Source organism: Martes martes (assembly GCF_963455335.1).
Source record: "Martes martes genome assembly, chromosome: 17".
Classification (NCBI taxonomy): Eukaryota; Metazoa; Chordata; class Mammalia; order Carnivora; family Mustelidae; genus Martes; species Martes martes.
Window position 1 is genome coordinate 56,725,434 of NC_137905.1, and position 17,937 is coordinate 56,743,370.

At 42.7% G+C, this 17,937-nt stretch overlaps 1 protein-coding gene across 1 annotated transcript; it reads left to right on the top strand.

The window, feature by feature from the left end:
* Nucleotides 1-2,414: 2,414 nt before the first annotated feature.
* FCAR (Fc alpha receptor) lies at nucleotides 2,415-11,575 on the top strand (the record flags this gene model as incomplete). The annotated part of the gene is given in 6 exon segments (XM_080828625.1): nucleotides 2,415-2,448; nucleotides 6,519-6,803; nucleotides 9,358-9,645; nucleotides 11,347-11,504; nucleotides 11,508-11,520; nucleotides 11,523-11,575. Coding segments are annotated over 6 exon segments (831 nt in total).
* Nucleotides 11,576-17,937: the final 6,362 nt, after the last annotated feature.

Genomic DNA, 17,937 nt, shown 5'->3' on the forward strand with positions numbered 1-17,937 from the left:
AAACATGGTGGAGTTACCTGGAATTCCCCAGACATCAGGGCATGCATGAACCCATAATGATCACATGGACAACTGAGGTTTTCTGCAACCCCCGCCTAGATGTGGCTTTTTGAACAGAGTTTCAGCATGGATGGTAGGGTTAAGGCAAGAGTTTGGAAGAGAGGTTAAGTCTCCATGTAGCTTCTCAAGTGTTATGAATGAATGTGAGAATGCAAGTTTTTCCTCCAGACTACAGTGTCTTCCTCCTTGGTAGAGAAGCAAGAGATTCCTTCAGGGTAGTTGGGAGGAAAAAACAGGGTGTTTAGGATGGGTTTGATTCTGGGAAGAACTTGTTTAGACCTCAGGGAACAGCAGGTTAAAGGAACACTTTGAGGATTTGTGCTTGGAAATGTGCTCTAGAGGCCTTCCCACTGGACTGATCTATGTTTTGTGACCCTAAGTGGGGCCTACATCCTGTGGAACCTAAATGCCTCAAGGAAGGGAGGTGGGATGCTGTGGGATGTATGAAGCTAAGTGATGTCTCAGAACAAGGTCTCGTTCCACAGCCCGCATGTGCCAGCAGATGGTGCAGGACACTGGTTCTCAGTTGGGGCAGTATTGCCCACCAGGAACCATTATGGCAATGTCTGGAGACATTTTTAGTTGTCATGACTGTGGAGGGGGTTGCTACTGGCATCTACCATGCAGAGGTCAGGGATGCTGCTCAACACCCTCAGTGTCCAGGATGGCCTCCTCCACACACACAGGGAGCAGAGAATCCTTCTCCAGCCCCAAATGTCAACAGTGCTAAAGCTGAAAAAACCTTTGTCTAGGATACAATGCTGGTCACCATTTCAAAACACTAGCAGCTGGGAAATGTGACATATCCTGAAGTAAGCTCATTTTTTTTCAATGACAAAGGCATATTTTATTAGACAGTGATAGATATATATTATCACTATATATATAGATAAATAGATATATGACATAGTTATATAGATAGATAGTATAGTTATATGTATATCTAGATATAAATAGATATTATAGATAGATAGCAACACTCTATTTATTCTCTGACATACAATATAAAATATTCACATATCAGTATATACTAAGAAAAGCAACATTCACCATTTCTCAAAGTAGATCCCTCGGTTCTTTTCTTTTCTTTTTTTTTTTTTAAGATTTTATTTATTTATTTAACAGACAGAGATCAGAAATAGGCAGAGAGGCAGGCAGAGAGAGGGGGAAGCAGGCTCCCCGCTGAGCTGAGAGCCCGATGCGGGGCTCGATCCCAGTGCCCTGGGATCATGACCTGAGCTGAAGGCAGAGGCTTTAACCCACTGAGCCACCCAGGCGCCCCCCCTCAGGTCTTTTCAAGTCGACCCTTCCCTCAAGGGTAAGTCACTATGTTCCTACAAGCAAATAGACAAATCCACGCTCTAGCGATCATTGGAATGTAACATTTTGGTCATGATCATCTCATCCCAGGATGAAGTGATCAAATAACCTTAGCATCTCCCCTGGAGAGTCCAAGACATGCTTCAGAGATAAATATTTTTTGGATGTTTAACAATTAAATTTTGTTTTGCTCCTTCTTAGCTGCAGGGTCTTTGGCAAAGTCATTTCTTTTGAAGACTCATTTTCACTGTTTTTAAAATCCGACTGTTGGTGGTGCCTTCCAAAAGATGGGAGAAGCTCAAGACTTTGGGCATTTGGTGTATTGGAAGGCAAGAGTGTATGTATTATAATGAAAATGTGGCAAATGTTAGAGAATTTGATTTGGAATATTTGACTTCCCATCCCATCTTACAGCTAAATATCTATCTATCCAGTGTCTGTATCTAGATATATAGATAAGAATAGGTATAGGTATAAGACTTTCTTTCCTTACAGATGATGAATAGCTCCTGAGAAAATTCCTCTGCATGCTGGCATAAAGAAAATCCACTGTGTAAGAGTATATTGTCTTCCTGATCAAGCCCAGATGGATATACTTAGTCCCTGAATTCCAGAGAGGGCACATGGGTCCATAACAGGCAAGGACATGTGGCTTTTGGCTAATGGTCCAATGAAGACGAATCTCTGTCTGTATGGCACCATCTGACACTCTGTCCCAGGCCTCTCCACGTGGATGTGGGCTCTGGTTTAAAGAAGGATTTGAGCCCCAATAGACATCAGATGAGAAAAACACTCACTTCTCATAGGAAACATAAGGAGTAAGATTGGTTTCCTCTCAGGCCCCACCCAAGAGCTATCCAGAACTAAGTTCTTGGGAAGGAACCATTATTTGTGGGGCAATAGATGGAGAAATTCTCTGACCAGAGACTCTGACCTCATACTTCCTGCTGACCTATCTTACTGTCTACAAAGATCTCTCATTCTGCAAATGTACACCAACAAGAGACTAACTGGGCCGAGGCTGTTTCAGAATCATGGACCCCAGAGACACCATCCTTCTCTATCTTGGTGAGTCCTCAAAAGCAAGTGGGTCCAGGGGAAGGGGGGAGCCCCAAAACAGTCAATGTCCCTCTTACTATGAGGACTCAGAAGATTCTAACCTCCATATTAGAGAGTTGGCCTTTGCCCAGGTATCTATAACTGTGTCTGCCCAAATCCAAGTAGCTTATGGGACCTATTCAACCCATGTAATGCTGTCTAGAGATCCATGAGGGGTCCAGAATTCCTATAGATGAGAGCCTCAGGGCCTGGATTCTAGAAGATAAAACTGAAAGATGAGCCTCAAAGCGATGCTTGCTGTGGAAGAAAAAAATTACACCCTGCATGCCATTAAGCAGGGTGACTTGAAATAAAGATGGAAACCAGAGAACTGATCTCTCATGAATCTCTCTCTTCCAGTGTTCTGTCAGAGCCAGAAGATTTGGGCACAGGAAGGTAAGTGTTCGGCTAACTCTCTCCCAGCTACCTTATGTCTTGGGACAGAAGGGTTGGAAGAGCAGTCAAAAACCCAAGCAAATTCCAATTTTATTCCCCATCCCAGGCATCTCTGCTGTGTTCCCCTCTCCAAACACATCGTACTCAGACCTGGATTTAGTGTTTTCTTCCCTTAGACTGTCTTCCCCAATGTCAAAGACACATATTTAACTGACTGTTCACAACTGCAGGGGTGAGGAAGTTGGGAACCATTGGTGATTGCCCAATATCTGTCCCTGTGTCAGACCTGCTTGTTTTCACAATCTAATTCTCTCCACTCTAACCACTTTGCTTCATCTAATGGGATGTTACCTTAGTCCCACCCTCACAAGCTGTCTCTGTACTGGACACCAAGTAGCTCTCAAGTATGAGTGTATGTTGTCCCCTCCACTCCTGTCTTGTCCATCTGTGTCTTCCCTCTTCTAGCTCCTTCCAAAGACTGTAGACTGGATTACTTGAGTGTTTAAAGCACAGGTATCTTTATCTCCCTCCAACCCCTCAGGGGTCAAACTTCAGATAAATCTACTGATGTGACTGGTTCTCCCAAGCACTGCCCGCACAAGCTGCATTTGCTCCTCCAACCCATCTTCTGCTCTCCCACTGAAACTCTGCTCCGCACCCATGCAGAACGTACTTTAATTTGTCCCTCACTTATTTGTACTTTATTAACCCTTCTCCCATCGTCCCTTCTATCCACAATGCTCCTGATCTGCCCATCCACATTGCCTAGTCAACTGCTACTCATCCTCGTATCAGCTGAACCCTTACACTATTATCAGACTTCCAAGATCTACATCTCTGCACTGCAAACTGTGTGTCATGACCTGTGATTATAGACTTGTGTATTTTTTTAAAAATTAGTATTGAGTTTGAGAAGTTCTTTATAGATCCTGGATATCAATCTTCTGTCTGTACTGTCATTTGCAAATATCTTCTCCCAGTCCGTGGGTTGCCTCTTTGTTTTGTTGACTGTTTCCTTTGCTGTGCAGAAGCTTTTGATCTTGATGAAGTCCCAAAAGTTCATTTTCGCTTTTGTTTCCTTTGCCTTTGGGGACATATTTTGAAAGAAGTTGCTGTGGCTGATATCGAAGGGGTTTCTGCCTATGTTCTCCTCTAGGATTCTGATGGATTCCTGTCTCACATTGAGGTCTTGTATCCACTTCAAGTTTATCTTTGTGTACGGTGTAAGAGAATGGTCCAGTTTCATTCTGTATATAGCTGTCCAATTTTCCCAGCACCATTTATTGAAGAGACTGTCTTTTTTCCACTGTATATTCTTTCCTGCTTTGTCGAAGATTATTTGACCATAGAGTTGAGGGTCCATATCTGGGCTCTCTACTCTGTTCCACTGGTCTATGTGTCTGTTTTTATGCCAGTACCATGCTGTCTTGGTGATCACAGCTTTGTAGTAAAGCTTGAAATCAGGCAACGTGATGCCGCCAGTTTTGTTTTTCTTTTTCAACATTTCCTTAGTGATTCAGGGTCTTTTCTGATTCCATACAAATTTTAGGATTATTTGCTCCAGCTCTTTGAAAAATACCGGTGGAAATTTGATCAGAATGGCGTTAAAAGTATAGATTGCTCTAGGCAGTATAGACATTTGAACAATGTTTATTCTTCTGATCCAAGAGCATGGAATGGTCTTCCATCTTTTTGTGTCTTCTTCAATTTCTTTCATGAGTGTTCTGTAGTTCCCCGAGTACAGATCCTTTACCTCTTTGGTTAAGTTTATTCCCAGGTATCTTATGGTTCTTGGTGCTATAGTAAATGGAATCGATTCTCTAATTTCCCTTTCTGTATTTTCATTGTTAGTGTATAAGAAAGTCACTGATTTATGTACATTGACTTTGTATCCTGCCACATTACTGAATTGCTGTATGAGTTCTAGTAGTTTGGGGGTGGAGTCTTTTGGGTTTTCTGACATTTCCCACATCATCATTCCCTTAAAGGTCTTACCCCAGTTGTGTAGATCAGGGTTTGTCAACCTCAGACTTACCGACATTTAGGGGCAGATAGTCCTTTGTTGGGAAGGAAGTCCTGTGCATTGTAAGACCCCTGGCCTTTACCCAGTAGATGCCAACAGTGCTTCCTGTCCCATTTCTGACAACCAAAAATGTCCCCAGGCATTGCCAAATTGTCCCCTGGGAGGCAAAATTGCCCCCAGTGGAGAACCATTGGTTTAGGTCATGGTATTAAATGAACTCTGTGTCTGCATTAATGGAGACATCGCTCCATATACTTTGGAAGAAAAAAAGCACAGTTGTATTGGTGAATGAATAGTACTGAATAACAGGAAATCCTGCAATTTTTGGTAAATACAGTCAACACCTTCCATGGCCACAGGGAGTAGTTTGGTCATCCTTGATGGCAATCCTCCTGAGCGTGGCAGAGTGTTTCCTCCTTCACAGAGCTGCAGTGGGGCACATCACTATCAAGTCTAAAATAGATGATCTACCTCGACAAAGGAACGAGCAGGTTGTGAGTTGTTGAGGAGGATTTCCATGGCAACAAAACACTACTCAGACTTTGTGGCAGACTCACGGTTGCTAAGGGAGGGGCTGTGGGAAGAAAGAGTGGGAAGTGACCTCTTAGTGTGTACAAAATCTCCTCTGGGGTGATAAAAATGCAACAAGGTAGAGGTGATGGTTGGACAACATTGTGAATGAACTAAATGCCACCAAATCATACTCTTTAAAAGTGGTTCATTATACACTACGTGAATTTTATCTCAAAAATAAAATTAACATGAAAAGGAAGAAGTTTGTTTCCTCAAAAGGAGAAACAGAATTATCATATGACCCACCAGTTCCATTCCTATGTATATAACCAAAGGAATTGAAAGTAGGGACTCGCATAGATGCCCGTACACCAATGCTCAGATCAGCATTATTCACCATAGCCAAAGATGGAAACAACCCGGATATCCATTGGCCGGTGTGGATAATCAAAATGTGGTCTACACAGACAATGCAATGTTATTCAGCCATTCAAACAAAGGGTATTCTGACACATGCCACAACATTTGTGAACCTTATTCAGGATATTATCCTCAATGAAATAAGCCAGACATGGAAAGACAAATATTGTATTATTCCACTGATATGGAGTGCCTTGAAAGTAGAAAGTAGATCAGCTATTACTGGTGGCTGAAGAAAGAGGGAGAGGGGAGTTTCTGCTTAATGATTATAGAGGTTCCATCTGGAGTCATGAAAAAATTCTGAAAATAGAGGTCATGTTTTCACAATACAATGAATGTAATTAATGCCATTGAACTGTTCACTTAAAAAAATGGTTAACATGGGGGGTTGGGTTGGTGCCTGGCTGGCTTAGTCAGTAAGCATGTGATTCTCAATCTTGGTCAGGAGTTCAAGTCCCACGGTGAGTGTGGTGATTACCTAAAAATTTAAAAAAAAAAAAGTTGAAGTAGTGAATTTTACATTATGTATATTTTACTACATTTAGAAAATACCAAAAGAAAGATTTTTAAAAAGAAAGAATTGCAGGTCCTTCATACCTTAATTTATTTGTATTCTGCCCACAGATAAGGAAAGAAGTATGGTTTCTCCACAGCAGACCCCCTGAGTCTGGGCTCTATTTTCTTCTAGGGGATTTTCCTACTCCTGTCATATCTGCCACACCTGGTTCTGTGATTCCCTGGAATGAGTCTGTGAAGATCCTGTGTTGGGGGACACCTGAGTCTTACTTGTACCAACTGGAAATCCTGAGAAATTCCACATTCGAGGTGGTAGAGAAGAAACTGGGATTTCAGAATGAGGCTGAATTCCTCATTAAACACATGAATCCAAACACTGCAGGGCATTATCAGTGCCAGTATAGGAAACGGGACCATTGGTCGGAGCACAGTAAAGTCTTGGAGCTGGTGGTGACAGGTGAGGACACATCCAGGGTCTCCAGTCCTCGGGTGTTTTTTCTTTCTTATTTTTTCATAGACTTGACTTTTAGAACAGGTTTTCAGGTTTCAGAAAAAATTGAGAAGATAGGACAGAGCAGCCCCATATACCTATCACCCACTCTCCCCTTTTGTTGACACTCTGTTGGTATGGCACTTTTCTTACCATTAATGAACCACTCTGGATAGCTTAGCATGTGCCAGAGTGCAGTTTATTTAGGTTTCCTTAATAAGGATGGGGGATGGAGGATGCATGAAGGAGGCATGAAGGAGGGTGCCTGATGTGATGGGCACTAGGTGTGGCAGGCAATTGATGAATTATTGATCAGTACATCTGAAACTAATGATGTAGTATATGTTGGCTAATTGAATTTAAATAAAAATTTAAAAGAGTTCCATATACACAATGGAATATCACTCAGCCATCAGAAAGGATGAATACCCAACTTTTGCATCAACATGGATGGGACTGGAGGAGATTATGCTGAGTGAAAAAAGTCAAGCAGAGAAAGTGAATTATCATATGGTTTCCCTTACTTGTGGAACATAAGGAAGAGCATGGAGGACATTAGGAGAAGGAAGGGAAAAATGAAGGAGGGGTGGGGAATCAGAGAGAAAGATGAACCATGAGAGACTATGGACTCCAGGAAACAAACTGAAGGTTTTAGAGGGAAGGGGGTCGGGGATGGGTGAGCCTGGTGATAGGTATTGAGGAGGGCACGTGTTGTGATGAGCACTGGGTGTTATATACAAACAATGAATCATGGAACACTACATCAAGAACTAATGATGTACTGTACGGTGACTAATGTAACATAATTTAATTCATTAATTAAAATAAAATGTAAAAAAGATTTTCTTAGCTTTTATGCAGCATCCTTCATCTGCCCTAGGATCCCATCCCACACTGCATGCAGTCGTCATATCTCCTTGGGCTCCTCTTGGCTGTGGCAGCTTTGAGGAGGGCTGGTCAGGCATTTCGTAGGATGTCCCACTATTGGAAGTTGTCTGATGTTTCTCTCGTGGTGAGACAGGGGTCCTGGGCATCTTGGAGGAAGACCACAGAAGCACAGTGCCATTTTCACCACATCACATTATGGTACACACCATACACATGAACACAGCTGTTGGTGCTGAGTCTGAGCACCTGGCTGAGAGAGCACATGCAGGTCTCTCTCCCTGACCCTTCCTGTATGGGAAGAAATCAGTAAAGGCAGCCTGTGCCTAAGGAGGGGGAAGTTATGCTCCCCTGACAGGTCCAGCCCTAGATGTTAAGCTCTCTGTCCTCAGGGTGGCTTGACCCTGTGTTTCTAGAATAGTTTGTTTCTAGAAGTGTTCATTCTGAATTTCCCGGTCTTTTCACCTGTTAACGTTCTTTTTACACAATGTTGCCTCTCTCAGCCTCTGACGCAGCTCCTCAAACTCTTTGGATACTATCCCCCACTTTCCCCAAATATGGCTTGTGGTATTGGGATTTATAATAATAACTATATATTTGGTCTTTGCTCCTGTTCTGGCACAGAGCTCTTAAATCCCTTGGAATCTCCTGAATGATTAAGAACGGTAAAGATGTTTTGACATTCCTAACAAACCCCTTCCCACCGTAGTTGAGGTTATGTTAATGAGGTGACTATTGGACCCCACAGTAGGGACAGAGGCTGGTTGCCAGGAGAACCAGTCATGTGACTACAATGTTAGAACTTTCCATCCCACTTAACCCCACCTCAAGGGAGCAGGGAGGGGCTGGAGGTTGAACCAATGGCTAATGGCCAAAGAATTAATCAACCATACCTAGGTAATGAAGCCTCCATAGAACCCAAAAGGTCAGGGTTCAGAGAGCTTCCAGGTTGGGGAGCACGTGGTAGAGCAGCACACCTGAAGAGGGCACCTGGCCTTATGCATCCCTACCATCTGGCTGTCCCTGATTGTATCCTTGACAACAAACCAGGGATCTAGCAAGTAAGCTGATTTCCTGAGCCTGTAAGAAGCTCTGGTAAATCAAATGAACCCAAAGAAGGCGTTGTGGGAACTTCTGATTTACAGCCATTCTGTCAGGACCACAGGTGACACAGGGGGCTTGTGATTGGTGTCTGAAGTGGGAGCAGTCTCAGGACTGAGCCCTTAACCTGCGGGATCTGATGTTGTCTCCAGATAGATAGTGTCAAAATTAAGTTGAATTATGGGATATGCCCTGGGTGTCTCAGGATTGCTTGGTGGTGTGGGGGGGAACCCCACATGCTGTACTTGGAATAGAATCACATGGGTCTTATGGCTCTAGAAACAAGATCTCTATCTCTTGAAGATGGCGTCTCATCCAAGCCCCAGAGGCTGCTCGTTTGCTCAGCTCTGTCTGCAATAATTTGGGACAGAGTATGGGTCCTGGGGCAGGGAAATGGGATGTTCCCAGCTCCCACTCCTTTGGGTCAGGGACCATCAGCGTGTTCCCTTCTCTTACCATGGCTCCAATAGGAGTGGTGGGTATAATCGGGAAAGGAAGAAAAATCTTGCTAAGAGCTCACTCTCTTCTCTTTCAGGCTCCTACAACAAACCCCTCCTCGCTGCTGACCAGGGTACTGTGGTGATGCTAGGGAAGAATATCTCCCTGCGGTGCAGTTCAGCACACATCCCATTTGATGGATTTTCACTGACCAAGGAAGGAGGAGCTGCCCTGTCACAGAACAAAACTGGGGGACACCAAGGTGACTTCATTCTAGGTCCTGTGAACCAAAGCTTCTCAGGAAACTACAGGTGCTATGGTTGGTACAGTGGAAGCCCTTATGTGTGGTCAGCCCCCAGTGACGCCCTGAGGCTTGAGGTCACAGGTAGGTGCACCCCAGCCCAGCCCTGTGTCCTCCTCCCCCGGGGCCTTGGCCTCAGGCAGGAATACAAAGAGAATCACTGAGAAAGAACAGTGGGGCAGTAGAGACTGTGAAGAGAGAAAGACTTTAACCCACACCCCATTAGAGTTTCACATCATCTCCTAGAGCTCTCCAGATGGTGCCCTTTATCTTTTTTTCTTTGCCTTTTTTTTATTGTGTTCTGTTAGTCACCATACAGTATATCATTAGTATTTGATGCATAAGTATTTGATGCAGTACCCATTGTATGCATATAACACCCAGTGCTCCATGCAATCCATGCCCTCCTTAATACCCATCACCAGGCTCACACATCCCCTCACTCCCCTCCCTTCTAAAACCCTCAGTTTATTTCCCAGAGTCCACAGTCTCTCATGGTTCATCTCCCACATGGTCTGTTGAGAATGGAGCAGCCAAAGTTCAGAATCATGTTAAGGGGTATTGTTGAGACAATAGACCTCAGGCAGCACTTCAAAGACTAACCCATCTCTCTTCACATCCTTAGTTGCATCTGGAAACCCTTGAACTGACCTTCTGTACTAGTGTCTGCTCTGAGTGATTGGCTGGAAGCTTATGGCTGATGGGAAGAACTCTAAAAACTCTAACATGAGCCCCATTATCACAGTGGTTGCATCCCTCTACTAAGCAGGAGAAGACAAGTTACAGAAAAAGAAAGCAAGTGCTGACTGCTGAGCAAGCCAACCACAGTCATCTCCTGTGCCCACCTTGTCCAGTCACTGTACAAGCCGAGCACGTATAATGGTCATGGTACTGTAAGATCATACAGGCTCGAGTGCTCTTTTCATTTAACAGTGCATGGATAACTGGGCATCAATGGAGGAGGAGTGAATTTATTAGTCTTTTTCTTTAGAGCTGATAGTCATTGTATTTTGTCTTAGAAATCATCTATCCCAGTGTCTGGACAATACTAGCCTCTATTATCCACTCAGACTCAAAATATTTTGCATTTTGTAAGTAGGAACTAATTTGAAATTCCAAATCCATTTGAAATTACTTTCTGAATTTTAACAAGAGTTACTATGATTTCTGAGCATTGTCATTTCACAGTATTTTATTACATCTTTGAAAGAAACATGGGCCCAGAAATTCCATATAACAAATGAAAAAAAATTTTTTAAAGATTCAGAGAACAGCAATGTCTACTGAACAATCACACAATAGTGGAGATGCAATTTACCTAAGAGTATCTGAGAATTTTCTCCGAGCTACTTCCCAGATATCAACAGTGCTGTATCCTTTGTCATGTATGAAAGAGGAACACAGGGTGTTATGTGGGGTGAAGAAAGTGTGGAGGAAAAAATGAAGCCTTCCAAGTGTATGGAGGTGTTGCAAGGATATGACTAGACTTCGAGGGAAATGAAGAGGGAATGAAAAGCAAACACAACTTCCCCTAAGCACCTCATTCCTGTTCACAGGACTCCCCTTTGACCCAGGTTCAAAGATTAGGTGTGGTGCTCGTGAATGCATGATCTCATTGAGGAGGGGTTCTGACTGCAATGATGTACCGTATGGTGACTAACATAACACAATAAAAAAATTAAAAAATAAAAGAAATAGGGAAATGATCTCCTTTTCAAGGCTTCTGGGTTGGGAGAAAATGGAACATGACCAATGATTGCTATCTCCTTTGAATTGCATCCGCAGATATAATGAAACAAGATTACACAATGGGAAATTTGATCCGAATGAGTGTGGCAGCGCTGGTCCTTGTGGCTCTCTTGGCCATACTGGTTGAAAATTGGCACAGCCATCAGACTCTAAACAAGGAAGACAGACCAGATTTTCCTGAGCTGAGCTGGAGTTAACAGAAATGCCAGACATGTGGACCTTTGGACAAACTCCAAACAGCCACAAGGTAGACACTTATCACTGAATTCGAAATGAGTCGGCACTTGGGGAGTTCTGCAGAGCTACTGGGAGAACAAAAGAGAGAAAGAGGCACTAACAATTTTGGATCCATTTTCAAACCAATGGCATTTTCTTATACATATCCGATATAGTTGTACACCACCTTTCTAGATGTTGGTGATAAAATTCTTGGTATAGTCTTGGCTTAACACATTCCTGTGATAAAAAATCATGCAATTTATTCTCAGTTCTCATTGCTGACTGTTTTTCTCCCAGCCTCTACAGAAGGTCTGGCTCAAAATTTCACTCTGTCTTGAATTTATCAGCAAAACTAGATATCCTCACTGCCTTCTAGGTAAGACCTTAACACTTAGAATTCCATAAATTATTAATGCTACTAATTTATTATTAATAATGTCCATTCAACATACCATATATTCCATGACATGTATACTTCTAGTTTTCCCTACACTGACATTTGTGTACTAACACATGCTTTCCCCATAGTTAAGAAGACTCCTGTTCTTTTGAAACTAACGTTTCTTTTTTTCTTTTTATTTATTTGTTTAAAATAAATTAATTAACATATAGTGTATCATTAGTTTCAAAGGTAGAGTTTAGTGATTCACCAGTTGCATATAATACCCAGTGCTGATTACATCAAGTGCCCTCCTTAATGCCCATCACCCAGTTACCCCATTCCCACCCCCCGTTCTCCTCCAGCAACCTTCAGTTTGTTTCCTATAGTTAAGAGTCTCTATGGTTTGTCTCCCTCTCTGATTTTGTCTTATTTTATTTTTCCTTCCCTTCTCCTGTGTTTATCTGCTTTGTATCTTAAGTTCCACATGTGAGTGAAGTCATATGATATTTGTCTTTCTCTAACTTATTTCACTTAGTACAATACCCTTTAGTTCCATCCATATCATTGCAAATAGCAAGATTTCATTCTTTTTGATGGCTGAGTAATATTCCATTGTACATATGAAACATTTCAAAATGTCTCATGCCTCCAGTGCAAAGTCAATAGACTGGCGAAAACAACCCAAACAAGCATCTCCTCCGGGAATTTTCAATATACTGCTTAGTCTGTTGATTCGTCTCTTTGTAGCATTTCTCATGAGGTCTACATGGCACAAAATATCAGAAATATTTACTGAGATTATGAATAAGTAAGTTGATGAAGGAAATGTTAGAGATTGGGCCAGTTAAACTACAAGGAAGTGCCATAGTTTCAGACGAGGGCAAATCAGAGACTTTACATCAGAGCCAGGATTTGGACCCAAGAGATGAAAGCGGGGTTGATCCTGACAGAGGGAAAAGATTAACCTCACACAAATGGTTTTATCCACACCAGGGGCTTGTTTGGAAAAGCATGCTGTAACCCTGGGAATAAAAAGATCCTCCCATCCTAGGAAAATACTATATTATCCTGTAGCCATGGTGACAAGGAGCCACCAGAACTGGGTTTTCACCCATCAACAATGACCACTCGCCTCAGGGAAAACACCTTGGCCATTCAACCCCTCAGCTCCTTGCTTCTATATGTCAGCCAATCAGAAACAGGTTTACTCCAGTAAGCACTCCAGTGAGTGATAGCCACTCAAAAGTCCCCTTTAAATAAACATATTTGACAATAATTCCAAACCCCAAGAGGCCCAGAGAGTCCCAAAAACCATGCCTAGGATCATCTATAGGCTCTGCTCAGAGTCTCAGAGACATCCCATCTGGCCAGCATACCAGCATAACTCTCCCTTAATATAGTAAAAATAAATTCCAGTCTGTCTTTTTTATTCCAGGCACTGAATGGTGAGTGCATTGGCCTACACAGTTCATATATTGGGTTGACTTAGGTTAGGTGTAAGGCTTGGCTTAGGGACAGAGTATGGGGACTTCTAGTCACTTCTTTGCAGGAGCATAATGCAACCCAATGTGAATTTTATTTTATTCAATCCACCTGTCACATGAGCAAACATGCTCACAAATGATAAGATTTGATGGACACCTGCTGTCTCAGTTGGTAAAGCATGGGACTCTTGATCTCGGGGTTGTGAATTTGAGCCCCACACTGAGTGCAGAGATTACCTGAAAAAAAAAAAACTTTTAAAAATGTTATGATTTGAATAATGATACAAATATATGGATACAGAGTTTCAGTTTGGGATGCTGAGAAATTTCTGGAGACAGATGGCGGCGATGGTCTCCCAACAATGTAAATGTGCTTAACGCCACTGAACCATACACTAAAAATGGTTAAAATGAAACCCTATGTCGGTCAAGGAGCAACTGTCTTTTGGGGTATAGAGTTTAGTTTTGAAAGATGAAAAGTTCTGGAGCAACAATGTGAATGTCTGCACACTAATGTATAATTGCTGAAGATGATAAATTTCATGTTATGCGTTTTTTGTTACAATAAAAAAAATTAATAGTTAAAATGGTAAAAAAAAAAAAAGTTACATATTTTTTTACCACAATTTGTGAAAAGTTCGTTTTGGTCTGTAGAAACTTAAAGTAGATTACTGGCTGCCTGGATCCTGCAGAACTGGGGGGGTGGGAGGGGGAGGTAACAGGCAATGATGGTCAGTGGGCATTGGGTTTCTTTTTGTGGTGGTGAAAAAATTTTAAAATTACATGGTGGTAATGGTTGAGCAATTCTGTGAATATACTGAAAACCATTGAATTATATAAATAGGTAAATTGTATGGTATGTAAATCATATCTCAATGAAGTTTTTTTTCAAGTACCAAGCGAATAAATTGTTAGTGACATCCTCAGAGTTGCTCACTCTTTAAGAGATTGAGTGATGGCTTGAAATCCATCATCTCCAACATGGCTTACAGTCTCTAAACAGAGGTAGTCCCAGAAGTGTGATCTTAAGACAGAAATGGGCTCAAGAAAAACATGAGAGACTATGGATTCTGAAAAACAATCTGAGGGTTTTTAAGGGGCAGGGGGTGGGAGGTTGGGGGAGCCAGGTGGTGGGTATTATGGAGGGCACGTATGGCATGGAGCACTGGGTGTGGTGCATAAACAATGAATTTTGTTATGCTGAAAAGAAATTAATAAAAAATAAAATAAATAAAAATAAAAATAAATAAATTACAATTTTAAAAAAAGAAAAAGAAAAACATGTGGACAAAGTCAAGTCTTTGGAAGGACTTCCCCCTTAGAAAAAGTGGCTCTAGAATTGCTCCTATCACATCTCAGAAAATGACATGCAAACCTGCCTGTCTGCAAGTCTGGATGCAGACTTAAGAAAAATCAGAAACCTGATATCTTCCACGAGAGTGTGAGGTTAAATTCCACTTCTGAGCCATGTAGGACCAAAACCATAAGTGAATGTAAGATTGATTACAGCCTGCTGAGACACCTGGGCCCTCCAGAAGAATCAAATAGAAGGCAACACTTTCACCACAAGTACACACAACAATATACATTGGAATCCCATAGGTAGGAAAACTCACTGTGAATGACCAGCAATTAAAAATTGTAAACTTCATAAGAAAACAAAGAAACCCCAATATATAATGAAAGAATTAGCAATACTAAGGGACTTGAGATATCTAACTGTCATATACCTATGTAAGTTATTAAAATAGTAGTTAGATGCCGCCAGTTTTATTTTTTGTTTTTCAACATTTCCTTAGCCATTCGGGGTCTCTTCTGATTCCATACAAATTTTAGGATTATTTGCTCCAGCTCTTTGAAAAATACCGGTGGAATTTTTATCGGAATGGCATTAAAAGTATAGATTGCTTTAGGCAGTATAGACATTTGAACAATGTTTATTCTTCTGATCCAAGAGCATGGAATGGTCTTCCATCTTTTTGTGTCTTCTTCAATTTCTTTCATGAGTGTTCTGTAGTTCCTTGAGTACAGATCCTTTACCTCTTTGGTTAGGTTTATTCCCAGGTATCTTACGGTTGTTGGTGCTATAGTGAGTGGAATCGATTCTCTAATTTCTCTGATTTCAAGCTTTACTACAAAGCTGTGATCATCAAGACAGCATGGTACTGGCATAAAAACAGATACATAGACCAGTGGAACAGAGTAGAGAGCCCAGATATGGACCCTCAACTCTATGGTCAAATAATCTTCAACAAAGCAGGAAAAAATACATGGTGGAAAAAAGGACAGTCTCTTCAATAAATGGTGCTGGGAAAACTGGACAGCTATATGTAGAAGAATGAAACTCGACCATTCTCTTACGCCGTACACAAAAATAAACTCGAAATGGATAAAAGACCTCAAAGTGAGACAGGAATCCATCAGAATCCTAGAGGAGAACTTAGGCAGTAACCTCTTCGATATCAGCCACAGCAACTTCTTTCAAGATATGTCTCCAAAGGCAAAGGAAACAAAAATGAAAATGAACTTTTGGGACTTCATCAAGATCAAAAGCTTCTGCACAGCAAAGGAAACAGTCAACAAAACAAAGAGGAAACCCACGGAATGGGAGAAGATATTTGCAAATGACAGTACAGGCAAAGGGTTGATATCCAGGATCTATAAAGAACTCCTCAAACTCAACACACACAAAACAGATAATCATATCAAAAAAAATGGGCAGAAGATATGAACAGACACTTCTCCAATGAAGACATACAAATGGCTGTCAGACACGTGAAAAAATGTTCATCATCACTAGCCATCAGGGAGATTCAAATCAAAACCACATTGAGATACCACCTTACACCAGTTAGAATGGACAAAATTAGCAAGACAGGAAACAACGTGTGTCGGAGAGGATGTGGAGAAAGGGGAACCCTCTTACACTGTTGGTGGGAATGCAAACTGGTGCAGCCACTTTGGAGAACAGTGTGGAGATTCCTCAGGAAATTAAAAATAGAGCTTCCCTATGACCCTGCAATTGCACTACTGGGTATTGACCCCAAAGATACAGATGGAGTGAAAAGAAGGGCCATCTGTACCCCAATGTTTATAGCAGCAATGGCCACGGTCGCCAAACTGTGGAAAGAACCAAGATGCCCTTCAACGGATGAATGGATAGGGAAGATGTGGTCCATATACACTATGGAGTATTATGCCTCCATCAGAAAGGAGGAATCCCCAACTTTTGTAGCAACATGGACGGGACTGGAAGAGATTATGCTGAGTGAAATAAGTCAAGCGGAGAGAGTCAAGTATCATATGGTTTCACTTATTTGTGGAGCATAACAAATAACATGGAGGACATGGGGAGATGGAGAGGAGAAGGGAGTTGAGGGAAATTGGAAGGGGAGGTGAACCATGAGAGACTATGGACTCTGAAAAACAACCTGAGGGTTTTGAAGGGGTGGGGGGTGGGAGGTTGGGGGAACCAGGTAGTGGGTGTTAGGGAGGGCACGGATTGCATGGAGCACTGGGGGTGGTGCAAAAACAATGAATACTGTTATGCTGAAAATAAATAAAAAATTAAAAATAATAATAAAAAAATAAAATAGTAGTTAGAGAAGAAAGCCACAAGGGAAGCAAGATTAGACCCATTCTCTAAAGTACAGACCCGGGGGAGACAAGATGGCGGGGAAGTAGGAGGAGGCACCGTTTCAACCTGTACCCTAAAGTAGGCTGATTACCTACTAAAGAACTCCGATCACCCATGAAATCAGCCTGAGATCAGAATTATACACGTCTGGATCTCTACAGGGGCAGAAGACGCCAGTGGGCAGGTAAAGCGGAGTGGGAACATTGGACTGATATGGAAGATAAACAAAAGGGGGAGGGAGCCACCAGAGGTGACCGATTGGAAAGGAATACCCCAATACGAGAGTGCCCTGCATCTGGGGACCAGCATTAACTTGGAGCCTGGTTGAAAGCACTCAAAAAGAGCAAAGGATTGAGGGGGGCGGGGGATTGTGGGAATCGGGGCGCCTAGGGACAGGGGCTTAATTCCCAGGACCCAGGACAGACTCCCCTGGCGCTGAGCCAGAGAGAGTGCAGCGGAGAAACCAGGTCTTGGTCCCTGAGCCGCCAGCGCGCCCGAGAACGCGTGGAGTCCGGCTCCTGTGAGGGGCTGGGAGCCGTGCCAGATGGCAGAATGCGCACCTTGCTATCAGCCTGAGACGCGCGCACCCCACACACTCCCCTGGGAGAGGTGCTCGCAAGCCCGGCGTCTTAGACCCGGAAAGGTCCAGGCACTCCCAGCCCCGGCCAGTGGGAAAATCTCAGCGTGCAATCGATGCTTGGAACCTCTCTGGCGGTCTGGAGCTGCCCAGACAGCCACCGCTGCCGTGGTTTTGCGTACAAGCAGGAGATCCTGCGTCCCTAGGGACCGTGACTTGGAACCTGCTCTGCCAGTGGCCAAGGGGGGAATTTATATGGGCTCTGCAGCCCCCATAGGGGAGCAGACTGAGGCTTCTCTCTGAGAGGGGGGTCGGGGTGCAGTTTGCT